The following is a 14,124-nucleotide window of genomic DNA, read 5'->3' as shown; positions in this document are numbered from 1 at the left end:
TTAAAAAAAAAAAAAAAAAAAGATGGCCATCCCCATGGTGGTCAAAAAGATTGCCCGCCACAAGACGGCCCAACAGGGGAGCACAGTTTTGGGCGATCAGGCCAGCAGGGGAGGGCAGTGGGAGGGGGACCACGCCTGCAGGGGAGGGCAGTTGAGGGTGACTGGGCCCAGAAGGGAGGGCAGTTGGGGGGGATCACACCTGCAGGGGAGGGCCGTTGGGGGCAACCAGGCCAGCAGGGGAGGGCAATTGGGGGGGACCAGGCCTGCAGGGAAGGAGAGCAGTTGGGGGGGACCAGGCCTGCAGAAGAGGGCAGTTTGGGGCGGCCAGGCCAGCAGGGGAGCAGTTAGGTGTCCATCAGGCTGTCAGGGGAGTGGTTAGGGGGTGATCAGGCTGGCAGGCAGAAGTGGTTAGGGGCAATCAGGCAGTCAGGGAGGCGAGCGGTTGGGAGCCAGCAGTCCTGGATTGTGAGAGGGTTGTCCGACTGCTGGTTTAGGCCTGATCCCTGTGGGACATCCCCTGAGGGGTCCCAGATTAGAGAGGGTGCAGGCTGGGCTGAGGGACACCCCCCCACCAGTGCACAAATTTCTTGCACCAGGCCTCTAGTATAATGACAAAGACAGTCTCTTGAATAAATGGTATTGGTAAAATGGAACAGATACACGCAAAAAAAAAAAAAAAAAATGAAACTAGATTACCTTCTTACACCATAAACAAGAATAAACTCAAAATAGACTAAAGACTTAAATGTAAGACTCAAAAACATAAAGCTCCTAGAAGAAAACATAGGCAATAAACTTTTTGACATTTCTCTTAGAAATATTTTTTCAGCTATATCATCTCTGGTAAAGGAAACAAACAAAAAAAGATTAAAAAAATGGGACTACATCAAACTAAGAAAAATTTGCACAGTAAAGGAAGCCATCAACAAAATGAAAAGACAACCTACTGAATGGGAGAACATATTCACCAATAATACATCTGATAAGGGATTAATATCCAAAATCTATAAAGAACTGATACAACTCAACACCAAAAAAATAAAAACATTCAATTAAAAAATGAACAGAGACCTGAAGAGACACTTTTCCAAAGAGGATAAGAAGACAGCCAATAGACATATGAAAAGATGCTCAATGTCACTACACAGCAGAGAAATGCAAACTAAACCACAATGAGATACAACCTCATACCTGACAAAATGACTATCTATATCTACACTAATAAAAGAGAAACATGCAAATTGGTGTCACTCCACTATGCCCACCAGCCCATCAGAGCGACTATGCAAATTAACCCAACAAAGATGGTGGTTAATTTGCATACACAGGCACGGAGGGAAGACTGAAGATGGCGGTGGCCACAAAGCTGGAGTGAGCAGGAGGCTTGGGTTGCTCCCGGCGACGGAGGAAGCCAAGCTTCCCAGGGCCCTGGACTCCGTTCAAGAAGTGGCTGGGGGCCTGGGTTGCCGGGGGAGACCCAGGCCTCCAGCCCGCCCTGGGCTCCGCTCGAGGAGCTGGGGGAAAAAGGAGGGGCTGGGAGCAGCCGGAGCGGAGAAGCCATGCCTCACTGCTGTGGCCGGACCAAAGGCCTGGGTCCCAGGTGCCGGAGGAAAACCGGTGCCAGCAGCCAGGGAAAGGAAGGCCTATTGCGCGAATCTTCGTGCAACGGGCCACTAGTATATATATAAAACCCTAATATGCAAATAGACCAAAGAGCGGAACAACCAAACAACCAGTCGCTATGATGTGCACTGACCACCAGGGGGCGTGCGCGGAACATGGCAGGCATCAGCCGCGGCGGGATGGTGGAGCAGGTGAGCGGGGGAGCCAGACCAAGGTAGGGTGCCAGTCGCTGTCATTGGGGCAAGCCTCTGGTGGTTACTGAAAATTCGCTGTTCCCACACGCCAGGGTTCCACCAGGCGCTTCCACCTGCTGCTGGCGCCAGCCCTGCTCACATCCGCTGCCGGTGCCTGGCGCCGGCCCTGATTGCTCAGCACTGTCAGCGGGTACAAGCAGCAGCTGCCAGAACCTATCGTCCCTCAAGGGTTTCTCCACCTCCCCCTGCTCCTGAGGGTTGATTGGGGCCAGCAGCTGCCACTGGCACCCACTGCCAGTGCCGGCCCCGCTCACACCCATAGCTGGCTCCAGAGCTGCCACTCACACCCGCTGCCGGCGCTCAGCACCGGTCCCGATTGCTTGGCACCGTCAGCGGGTGCGAGCAGCGGCTGCCAGCCCCAACTGCCCCTGAGGGATTTTCCATCTCCCCCTGCTCCTGAGGGGCGATCAGGGCAGCAGTCACTGATGGCGCCGGACCCCAATTGCTTCGCACCATCAGCGGTGCGAACGGGGCTGGTGCCATCAGCACGTGGGAGTGGCGGTGGCAGGAGCAGGGCTTCCAGCAGACAGGGGACCAGGGGCCACGGCTGGAGGGGCCGGGTGGGGGTGCAGAGGATGGGCCGAGACCCACCCCTGTGCCCACCGCAGCCTTGGGGCCTACAGTTCCTTTCAAGGTGCATGAATTTGTGCACTGGGTCCCTAGTCATCAATAAATGAACAAACAAGTTTGTTCTTTGCAAGGATGTGCACTGGTGGTGGAAATGCAGATTTGTGCAGTCACTATGGAAAACAGTATGGTTGGTCCTCAAAAATTTAAAAACAGAACTACTTATGACTCAGTATTCCCACTTTGGGGTATATATCTGAAGAAACACAAAACACAAATTTGAGAGACTATATGTACCCCTATATTCATTGTACAATAGCCAAGATATTGAGGCAACCCAAGTGCCCATCAATAGATAAGTGGATAAAAATGTTGTAGTTCATCTTATTTAAAAATATTTTTATTGATTTCAGAGGGAAGGAAGAGGGAGAGAGAGATAGAGACATCAATGATGAGAGAGAATCATTGTTCTGCTGCCTCCTGTACCCACCCCCCCACTGGGGATGGAGCCCGCAAACCAGGCATGTGTCCTTGAGCAGAATCGAACCTGGGACCCTTCAGTCTGCAAACCGATGCTCTATCCACTGGCTAGGACTGTAGTTCATTTTTACAATAGAATATTACTTGACCATAAAAAAGGATGAAATCTGGAACAGAATGGATGGACCTAGGGGTTATTATGCTAAGTGAAATAAGTCAGTCAGAGCAAGACAAATACCACATGATTTCACCTACTTGTGAACAAAATAAGTGAATAAACAAAACAGAAACAGACTCGTAGACACAGAGAACAGACTGATAGCTGCCAGAGGTGAGGGGCATTGGGGACTGAGTAAAAAAAAGGGAAGGAATTATGAAGTACAAATTGGTAGTTACAAAATAGTCATGGGGATGTAAAATACGGTGTAGGGAAAATAGTCAATAATATTGTAATAACTGCATGGTGCTGGGTGGGTACTAGAAATATACTTTTCTTTGTAAAGTATATGATTGTCTAACCACTATGCTATACACCTGAAACTAATACAAAATAATATTAAGTGTAAATTGTAATTTAGAAATAAACATTTAAAAATAATAGGTATAACAGATGGAGAAGAGAAGGAGAAAGGAACAGAGTGCCTATTCAAACAAATAATTGACAAAAACTCACCAAAACTATGGAAAGAACTGAACCTCAAGACAAAGAAGCTAACAGAACATCTAATTATCACAATATAAAAAGGCCTTCTGCAAGGCACATTATAGTAAAGCTGTCAAAAATTAATGACAAAGAAAGAATTCTCAAGGCAGCCAGAGAAAAGAAGATGGACACCTATAAAGGAAACCCCATTAGATTATCATCAAATTTTTCAGCAGAAACTCTACAAGCTAGGAGAGAGTGGAATCAAATATTCAAAATATTGAAAGAGAAATCACCAGCCAAGAAAAAGATAGCTAGCAAATTTATCTTTTAGATCTGAAGGAGAAATAAAGACTTTCCCAGACAAACAGAAGCTGAGGGAATTTACCTGCATTACAAGTAATGCTGAAAGGTGCTCTTTTACCTGAAATAAAAAGACAGAAGGACACAAAACTGTAAGATGACTAACAGACAGAAGCAGGAAATTGCAACTCTTGTTCATAATAGGGTATTAAGCACTGAAATATAAAATAAAGGTTAAAAGAGGTAAAAGTATTAAAATAAAGAGAGGACAATTACTACTGCAATTTGGAAATAAATGCACAGCATAAGAAGGGATAACTTATGGTAATAAAAACATAAAAGGGGGGACACTGAACTTGTACAGGTGCAATCAGAATAAAAATAACTATTGTACATATGAAACGTTTTTTAATAAACCTAATGGTAACCACAAAAATAAAATCTAGAACTAAGACACATAACATTAGCCAAACCGGTTTGGCTCAGTGGATATAGCGTCGGCCTGTGGACTGAAGGGTCCCAGGTTCGATTCCAGTCAAGGGCATGTACCTTGGTTGCGGGCACATCCCCACTGGGGGGTGTGCAGAAGGCAGCTGATCGATCTCTCTCATCGATGTTTCTAACTCTCTATCCCTCTCCCTTCCTCTCTGTAAAAAATCAATAAAATATATTTTTTTTTAAAAAAGACACATAACATTAAAGAAATAAAAAGAGGAAACGGAGGGGAAAAAATCATACAACATTACCAAACTAAAATTATAGACAGAAACACAAAGGAAAAGAAACAATGGAGACACTGAGCTACCAGGAAAAAAAAGACAAAATGGCTACAGGAAATCCTCTTATATTAATAATCACCCTAAATTTATATGGGCTGAACTCACCATTAAAAGGCACAGAGTAGCAGATTGGATTTTAAAAACACACAAAAAATCCAACTATATGCTGCCTTCAAGAGACCCATCTCAGCTACAAAGTCTAACATAGACTCAAAGTGAAGGTTTGAAAATGATTCTCCAAGCAAATGGCATCCAGAGAAAAGCAGATGTAGCCATATTTATATCAGACAAAATAGATCTCAAGATAAAAAAGGTAACAAGAGACAAAGATGGACATTTTATAATAATAAAGGGGACAATATATCAAGAAGACATAACACTTATTAATATATATGCACTCAACCCAAGAGCACCAAAATATATAAAGCAATTACTAACAGAACTTAAAGGAAGAAACTGACAAAAATACAATTATAGTAGGGAAGCTAAATACACCATTGACAGCAATAAATGCATCATTCAAACATAAAATCAATAAAGAAATATCAGCCCAGCCAGCATAGCTCAGTGGTTGAGCATGGGTTTGATTCCCAGTCAGGGCACATGCCCAGGTTACAGGTTTGATCCCCTGTGAGGGGGTGCAGGAGGCAGCCGATCAATCAATCTCTCTCATCATTGAGAAGAAATAAGAGATCAAAAGATACATAGAGAAAAATAAGAAAGACATTACAACATATCAAAGTCTTTGAGATGCAGCAAAAGCAGTAATAAGAGGAAAGTTTACAGGTTTACTTCAATTAACAACAAAAATCTTTTAAAAATAACCTGACATTTGAACCAAAGCTCAAAGTCAGTAGACGGAAGAAAAAAATAAAAATCAGAGCAGAATTAAAATGGAAAACAGAGCCCAGCTGGCGTGGCTCAGTGGTTGAGCATTGACCTATGAACCAGGAGGTCACGGATCTATTCCTGGTGAGGGCATATGCCCAGGTTGTGGGCTTGATCCCCAGTGTGGAGTGTGCAGGAGCCAGCTGATCAATGTTTCTCTCTCATCATTAATGTTTCTATCCGTCTCTCCCTCTCCCTTCCTCTCTGAAATCAATAAATAAATAAAAAAAAGAAATATATATATATATATATTTTTAATCCTCACTTGAGGATATTTTTCCATTTTTAGAGAGAGTGGAAGAGAGAGAAAGACAGAGAAATATCGATGTGTTCGGGAACATATCGATTGGTTGCTTCCTGCACAAGCCCCAACCAGGGCCTGGGCTGGGGAGGAGCCTGCAACTGAGGTACGTGCCCTTGACCATAATCAAACCTGGGACCCTTTGGTCCGCAGGCCGACGCTCTAGCTACTGAGCCAAACTGGCTAGGGCTAAAAATATATTTTAAAAAAATTTTTAAGGTTTCTGGGGTGGGACCCTTTGAGTGATGAGAGTGGGATGGAGGCCAGAGCAGAGGCTGTGGAACAGGTGTACAAGGACATTGTGGATCTTTTCTTAGTGTGGGTTTCTCCAGAAGCAGATGCTGAGGCAAAGATTTGAGATTATTTGGAAAAGGCAAACATTGGTAGGGGAGGCAGGAGTAACACAGAAAAGGGAAAGTAGCCAAGAAACGGTAAGTTATTAAGCCAGAACCTCTGTAGGGACCTGGGGCTTATTATTCTGTTGGGGAACTTTGAGAGCCAGGTACAACACACACTTGAGTTGTCCCAACAGAGAGGTGAGGGACCTGGAGTATTTATATACCGTCACTGGTTGAGGGCCGTTAGAGTGGGAAGTTGCATGTACTCCCTGGCACTGAAGGCTTGCCATGTTCATATCTGGGACATAGCAGGCACCAGGGGTCGGAGAATGCCCAGATAAAGCTTCATGTGCTGGCACTGGTACTCAAACCACCATGTATTGATAGGGGGAGGGAGACGAGATATGGACTTAGCACCCACAGTACCTGCTACATGCTGCCACCCAGGCACATTCACCCAAACACTACTTCTCAGCCAGGCACCACAGCCACTCCCCAACACCAATGCCTCCAGAGATTAGATGACAACAATTCTAGTCCAAATTGAGTTTAAATCTGTTTTTATTGATTTTTAGAGAGGGAGATAGAAACATCAATGAGAAACATCATTGATTGGCTGCCTCCTACAGGCCCTCTACTGAGAACCCTGACCAGGAATCAAACTGGTGACCTCTTGGTTCACAGGTCAAAGCTCAATCACTGAGCCATACTAGCCGGGCCCAAATTGAGTTTAATAGGGAATTTCATAAAGAGATTCACTGGAAATGCAAAGGTCCGAGATAGGGGCTTGGGTGAGTTCTGAATTAGAAAGCAGTAGGACCTAGGGTTAAAGACCTGAAGAGGTTGGGGGTTCATCTTAAGAACTCTATTGGGGTGATACTTGGAGCTGTTTTGGGATGCCCCAAGTATCATGTAGGGGAATTGCATCTCAGGTTCCAGGTGTGAAGAGCTAAGTGAGGATAGGGGTAGGGGTTCAGGGTGTTTCACAGAAACAATCAAGGGGCCTCGATTTCACAGAAATCATCAAGGGGGCTCCTTGTGGGTGGGAGAGGGATAGTACATCACCCCAAATATTGGGGACTGTTTACCCCCACCACAGCAGCCACTTTGAGGTTTTAATGTAAGACCCCAATGGCAGGACATTCCACATACATTATCATGGATTTGCAACATTAGCATACGCTGGCTGTCCCACAGGACGGTGGGGACTGGAAAATCAGTCCAGGTTCTGGGTTTTGAGTCCTAAGAGGACAGGCCTGGGGGTGCCACGCGGCTCCTCTTCAATAGCTGCCGGAGCTGTGAACAAGACAAGGCAGAGAGAGATGTCTTGGAGGTCGCAAGGAGAGGTGGGGGAGGCATAGCTGGTGAAGTTGGAGGTTAAAGAAGGAAAGTTGAGTGGAGTCAGTTGGGTTTGAAGATCAGAGGTTCAGAGTCAAGATTTGGAATTGAGAGTGAAAAGGCTCAGAGCCAGAACTGGGGATGAAGGGAAGCTGTTGCTGGTTGGGAGTTCCCTCCTTTGGGTTTGCATTGAGGGCTGGGAGTTGAAGGGTAGAGACATGGGGCCAGAGGTCCCATTTGGGGGTCAGGAGTCCCATTTTGAGATTAGGACTCAGGGTTATGGGCAAGGGATTGGAGGCCATACTTGAGGATCAAAGGTCGTTCCCTGAGGTCAGGATTCAGGGTTGGAAGTAGAGGTCATATGTTGAGGTCAGGGTTTAAGTAGAGGTCAAGAGGAGTCACCATTACAAGGTAAGGAATCAAAACCTGGGGTAAGAGGTGACATTTTGAAGTCAGGGTTTGTTCAGGTGACCTTCTGAGATTACCTCTAAGGTCAGGAATGTGTAGGGTCAGGGGTTCACCCAGTTAGGTCAGAGGTCACTCAATGCTCACCCCTTCAGGGCCCGGCCCAGGCCGCAACAAGTGGATGGGCTGCTCATTCTCCAGGTTTCGCAATGCTGGATCTGCCCCGGCTGCCAGCAGGTGGCGCACTATGGCCTCCTGGTGTGGCCCAGGAGGCAGGGCAGCTGCCATGTGGAGGGCTGTGTTCCCATGGGCCTGGGGACAATGAGGGGAGGACTGATAAGGATTCAGACTCAGCCAACCTGAGCCCTCAGCACCACACTTCATATTCTGCCACATCCACAGCACAGCACAGATTTCTCACTTCACAGAGACATCCCATACACCCCTTTCACATTCCAGAACCTCCCTCCACAACCACATTACACACACCCCTCTGTCTATGTACTATGCATCATCTCAGTCTACGTCACAACCTGTATAGTCCCCATCCAGGTCCCATACAATGTCCCCTCTACGGTCACAGCCCATAGGAACCCCAACATCCCACTGCTCTCTCTGCCATATCTCTCATAATCTCCACATTCTAGCCTAGGACCCTACCTTCATGTTGACAAAGGCCCTCAGGTCTCCCTGTGGCAGCTCCAGCAGCAGCTGAACTAGGACGGTGTTGGCAGCCTGCACAGCCAAATGCAGAACAGTCTTGTTGCTCTTGATCTCCTGTGGGGAGGGGTATAGCAGAGGTCAGGCCAGTCCTCACACCCAGGCCTCCTGTCAGAGCCCAAGAGCCTGTAGAGACCCTGCCTCTCCTTTGTAAGTACCCAGGGGTGCCTTATACAGTTGTATGGACTGCGCACTATACAAAAGTTTAAGGGAGTGCCATTCACATCACACAAATCACAGAACTTTACATTTATTAAGATAATTTTCCAGCCCAAGTGTCTAAGAAAAAGGCTTCTTTCTAATCCTCCAAGGTGTTCTCTGGGCTAGCAGCTGCCTTGGCCACCCAACATTCTATTAAGCATAGTAAATTGTACCTACATCCTATATGGGTGGTACTTTATCTATTACAAGGATGGGAGTTGAGCAACATTACTTAGTGGACTAAACTAAGCCTGTATCCATTTCCATATTAAGCTGTTCTCACATTTTGGAGTAAAGTAAGCCATTTTCCACAATGAAACTTTAATATGTGCCTTTAAAGAGTTTATAATAATAAACATTAAAAATGTTAGGTGTTTATACAGGGCAAAACAACCTAGTTGGCTCACCAAATAAATTATGAAGAGAAAACAGAGATGGAGGGGGAAGCTCTATATTAAGAGTGACTTAAAAGATATATCATTGCTCCCTGGCTGGTGTGACTCAGTTGGTTGAGCATCTTCCTGTGTACCAAATGGTCACCAGTTCAATTCCCAGTGGGAGGCAACCAATCGATGTTTCTCTCTATCTTCCTTCCTCTCTCTAAAATCAATTTTAAAAATATTCAAACAAACATATGGCAATATGTGAGCTTTATTTGGATCTGTGGGGGGTTCTTTAAAGAAAAAAATAAATGTATGTCACTTTAGAGCCAAACAAAATTTGAATAAAGCTAGAATATTTGACATTATGAAATTATTCATTATTTTTTAAAAATATTTTTGATTTCTGCCCTAACCGGTTTGGCTCAGTGGATAGAGCGTCGGCCTGCAGACTCAAGGGTCCCAGGTTCGATTCCGGTCAAAGGCATGTACCTTGGTTGCGGGCACATCCCCAGGAGGGGGTGTGCAAGAGGCAGTTGATCGATGTTTCTCTCTCATCGATGTTTCTAACTCTCTATCCCTCTCCCTTCCTCTCTGTAAAAAATCAATAAAATATATTTTTTAAAAAAATAAAATAAAATAAAATATTTTTGATTTCAGAGAGGAAGGGAGAGGGAGAGATAGAAACATTAATGATGAGAATCATTGATTAGCTGCCTCCTGCACGCCCCCTACTGGGGATCGAGCCCGCAACCAATGCATATGCCCTTGACTGGAATCAAACCCTCAACCCTTCAGTCCACAGGCCGATGCTCTATCCACTGAGCCAAGCTGGCTAGGGCTTGTTCATTATTTTTAAGGTGGAATAATGATATTAAGGTTAAGGGTTATTTTAAAGACACACAAATATTTATGGATAAAATTATATGCTTGGATTTGCTTAAAAGTAATATAGCTAAGTGGAGGAATAGATGGGGCAGGACTGGCTATGAGTTGCTTGTTATTGATGTTTGCTTGGTACATGGAGTTCCTTATACTATTTTCTGTACTTTATCTGTGTTAAAATTTAACAAAAAAAAACAAAAGCGATATGTGGATGTTTAATTCTCTCAGCTAGCTCGTAAATATATAATAAAGAGCTCAATTCTGGGATCAGACTTCCTGGGTCTAATCTCCTCTCTGACACTCACAAGCTATAAGATTTTTGACATCTTGTGCTTCAGTCTCTTTACCAGTAAAACAGAGAAATAACAGCACATGCATCAAACGGTGTTTGTGAGAATTCAATACTCTATGAAACTCAGTGCTTGATAAATATAAGCTCAGGTCAACAATATTATTTCCAGTTGACAACTGGGGCACAAAGAAGTGAAGTAATGTGCTCCCGGACACGCAGCTGGGAAGAGGTAACATCAGTGTTTGTTTGGAGCCCCTGGGCATCCAGGTGCCCCCATCCCACAAGTCCTCCTAGGGACTGGCTTCCCGTAGCCCAGCTCACCTGGCTGGTGTGATCAGCACCCATATGCAGCAACATTTGGACGCAAGACAGCCGGTCTCGGGCCTGAATACTCAGCACCCGGGAACAGGGGTCGGGTGAGACCATAGCAACATTGAGAGCCAGGATGGCTGTATGGAGGGGGGTGAGTCCTGCAGAATGAAGATAGTGAGGGCTCTGCATCTGGAGCACCCACCCTGCCCAGCCCCACCTTCTGCACCTGCCCAACCCCACCTGCCACATCCGCCCTGCCCACAACCCAACTTACCCTCGAAGTCCCTGGCTTCCAAGTCAACCCGAACCCCTGAGTTAATCACAGCCTGGGAGGAAGAGAAGGAAGAGCTAGATTAGGGTCTCCCCAGGCCTCCCAGTCCTAGAAGCCAGAATCTGGGCAATCAATGACCCCATCTACCACAGCCATACCGAGAGGACTCCTGGGAGGCCATAGGTAGCAGCCACATGCAAGACAGAACGTCCCTGATGGTCAGTAGCATTAGGCTCAGCTCCCAGGTTCAATAGATCCTCCACAATCAGAGGCTGGTTGGCAGCAGCAGCCACCAGGAGAGGAGTCTGCAGGTGATAGGAGAAGTCAGACTGAGCCCCAGCCCCCTCGCAGGAATCCAGACCCCCAGACCCTCTGCCCTCAGATTCAGTAATCCAAGCCCCTGGCCTTCACCTTGCCCTTATGCTCACGAATGTCCAGATGTCTGTATGTTTGGAGCACCTCAGCTGCAGCATATGCTGCCCAACGCAGCCCCCGAGCTGCCAGCAGGTGCAGGAGCCTGAGGACAGGTGGGAACAGTAGTTAGTACAGATGGCCAGCCGGGCCATGAGCCCACAGACTCTATTCCCCTATACTCACGTGTCTCCCTCCTCGTCTTGGGCCAGCAGCCGCTGTGGCCCCAAGGCCAGCATTTGAGCACGGGCTGAGTCGAGGGATGGTCCAGTGACCAAAGAGGGTAACTGTGGGGGTCCTGAGGGGAGTCCAGAACCTTTCCAGGATCCCACCTGTGGCAGGGAAGGTTCTACATAAAGCTGGGTATCCAGGGGGTCCTGAAGGGTGCAGGTGGTGAGGAGAGTCAGTCAGCTGAGGAGTCCCTCTTCCCAACCCATCCCACCACACACATACATATTCAGAGTACCAGGTAAAGTGGCTGTGTGTCCCATCTGTGCCAAGTGAACTTAGACCTTTGGGCCTTAGTTTTGCCTATCTGAGGAATGGGATCTTAACCCAGCCCCAGACAACTCATAATGCTGCATGAAGGCAACTGGGAACTTTGGGGCCCTTCAGCATTCTGTTCCCACTCTGTATCTTACCTCCATCCCCAGGAGAAATGGATATGGCTGGCCTGGGTCCGAGAGTGGGCAGAAGTCAGAAGTCAGGAAACTTTCAGCAGCAGAAGTAGGATAAGAGTAGGCACTGTCTGTGTAGGCAGCAAGGGTGTTGGGGCTCCAGTCTGGAAAGCCTGTGGTGGGGGCCAGGCTGCCAAGTCCAGAACCCACAGCCTCCTGGTGGGCTGGGAAGTGAGTATGGCCTGCATGTGAGAGGAGGAGCAGGGGCGGGCCTGGTTACCAGAGTTAGGAAAGTCACAGCCAAGGCTGGAGGACCTGTGTGAGGGCCTGGAATCTCCCAAGGTACTGAAAGCTAGTACTTCTAGGATCTAGAATTCTGGGACACCAAGGGGTTGGAAGGTTGGACTTCTGGGACCCGGACTCCTAGGATGCTGAGGGGTTGAGGGTCTAGACTCCCAGAATACGAAAGGCTGGAGGTCCCTGGGCACCAAAGGACCATATGCATAGACTACTGGGCTGCAGAGAATCTCTGGAAGATCAAACTTCCACTGGGTCCTGGCAAGAATCAGGGCCTGACTCCTAACGTTCCCCAAGGTTCTAAGAGTGGGGATGTGAGTCCCAGAGGGAAGCTGGAGCTGGGAGCTAAAGGAACCAGGTGAGTTTCCAGACTTACCAACCTCACCCTCGTTCACAGATGGAGTCAGGGGCTGGGCCAGGGGAGGTGGGAACTGTCCCTGTAGAGACATAGGGAAAAAGGAACATGGTTGAATTTCTCTGGAGATTCTTCAACATCCATTCCCCAGCTCTAGGATGTCTAAATCAGCACTACATCTCTCATCATCCCTGAGAAGCCAGCAAGCCCCTGCTCCCCGCCCAGGGCCTCCGAGCCTTTAGGGGCAACGGTTCAAGGCCCTCCCCGGTTGCCCCCCGGGCGTCAAGGCTTTTTTTGGGGGCGCTTTTTTTCTTCCCAGGCGCTTTTCCCCTTTTTGCGGGGGGCAGGGGGCTCCGCCCATTCCGGCTCCCTCCGGGGGGGGGGGGGGGGGGGTGAAGGGGTGTAGAGGGGAGAGAAGTCATCAGAACACAAGCTGGGGACGGGGATTTGGGCACCCTCCTCGCCGTCCCGCACGGAAAAACTGGCACACTGATGTCGCCTGAGAACTCCAAGACCCATCTAAGGTTTCGGGTGCAGCGCCCGCCTCCGCTGTTTCCTTCCTTTTGCTCCGCACTTTCCCCTCTGAGCCAACTTTCCACCAGCGTCGTGGAAACTGGGGACGGGGGGAGGAGGATGTCCCTCTGCGCATCCCCCCACGACTTCCGTGAAAAATTCCCCCCTCCAGGCCTCCCAGTCCTGAGGCTTCGGGGGTGGTCGGGCATCACAGCCTGGACACAGGTTCCCAACCTCTCTCTTCCCAAGAAGCTGCCCTGATGCTCTCCTGGGGTAACCATCAGCCATAGTCCCCTAGGACCTAGCTCATCGGAGATGCAGGGGCCGACCCGCCCCACCTCGGGCTCGGAGTCCGCGAGCCTAGCAGCCCCTTCCCAGGACCCGGGAGCCCCCGTTCCCGACGCCTCGCCGGCACGACCCAGGAGGTCCGCACCCTCCCGAGTTCCAGCGGAGAAAGTTAAAGGCGCGGGGGGGGGGGAGGGGAGCCAGACCCGGAAGCAGCTCGCGGGCGACGCTCTGACGCGCGACGCGCTGACGCCACGCGCACACGCAAGGAACCTTCCGCTTCCTCCTCCCCGCAGCTGCGCCCAGGTGTCGCTCGGGGGCGGGGCGGGCGGCCGAGCTTGGCGCTCGCGGAATCCCCACGCGCGGGGAATTCCCGTTCAGCCACGGCGCTGGGACGGAGCGGTGGGGAGGGCGACTCGGGAGCCCCAGGCGGGGGGCGGAGGCCTCTCCCGCAGACCCTGCGGCCGGCCCGACCTTGCCCACCGAGACCGGTGGCTGAATTTAAACCACACGCCCCAGGCGCTCAGTGCCGCCAGGATTTCCAGGGAAGGGATCCGCCGCCAGCCCTCTCCCAGGCCCGGGGTCCGGCTCGCCGCCCTCTCACCGCCCCTCACCCCCACCCAGCAGTCCTGACCCCAGTCTCACTCACCCCCACCCGCAGTCCTG

The 14,124-nt window shown here is 48.9% G+C and overlaps 1 protein-coding gene across 4 annotated transcripts; it reads right to left on the bottom strand.

Moving 5' to 3' along the window:
* Positions 1 to 6,767: 6,767 nt before the first annotated feature.
* NFKBID (NFKB inhibitor delta) lies at positions 6,768 to 12,857 on the bottom strand. Of its 4 annotated transcripts, none has more exons than XM_023762352.1 (10): positions 12,682 to 12,857; positions 12,033 to 12,250; positions 11,578 to 11,768; positions 11,392 to 11,497; positions 11,139 to 11,285; positions 10,984 to 11,035; positions 10,719 to 10,867; positions 8,580 to 8,696; positions 8,067 to 8,231; positions 6,768 to 7,940 (listed from the first exon to the last, which is right to left on the bottom strand). In XM_023762352.1, exons 1-10 carry the CDS (start codon positions 12,752 to 12,754, stop codon positions 7,872 to 7,874), a joined length of 1,287 nt encoding a protein of 428 aa, XP_023618120.1. In that variant the 5' UTR covers positions 12,755 to 12,857; the 3' UTR covers positions 6,768 to 7,871. The 4 variants fall into 4 exon arrangements, with proteins under 4 accessions (XP_023618120.1, XP_023618121.1, XP_006098707.1 ...); XM_023762353.1 differs by having other exon boundaries at positions 11,578 to 11,723; XM_006098645.3 differs by having other exon boundaries at positions 6,768 to 7,472; positions 11,578 to 11,723; positions 12,682 to 12,856.
* Between the last annotated feature and the right edge of the window lie 1,267 nt (positions 12,858 to 14,124).

The sequence above is a fragment of the Myotis lucifugus genome, unplaced genomic scaffold, assembly GCF_000147115.1.
Source record: "Myotis lucifugus unplaced genomic scaffold, Myoluc2.0 scaffold_244, whole genome shotgun sequence".
NCBI lineage: Eukaryota > Metazoa > Chordata > Mammalia > Chiroptera > Vespertilionidae > Myotis > Myotis lucifugus.
Note: the sequence above shows the minus strand (reverse complement) of the source record. Positions and strands in the feature narration are given on the sequence as shown.

What these genes read in the sequence shown, in the direction of transcription:
- NFKBID (XM_023762352.1), bottom strand. Translation starts at nt 12,754, where the DNA reads ATGTCTCTACAGGGACAGTTCCCACCTCCCCTGGCCCAGCCCCTGACT. An exon ending in GGAAGCCAGGGACTTCGAGG is followed by an intron (nt 10,868 to 10,983) that starts GTAAGTTGGGTT and finishes TTCATTCTGCAG; the next exon opens with GACTCACCCCCCTCCATACA. An exon ending in GTGCTGATCACACCAGCCAG is followed by an intron (nt 8,697 to 10,718) that starts GTGAGCTGGGCT and finishes CCCTCCCCACAG; the next exon opens with GAGATCAAGAGCAACAAGAC.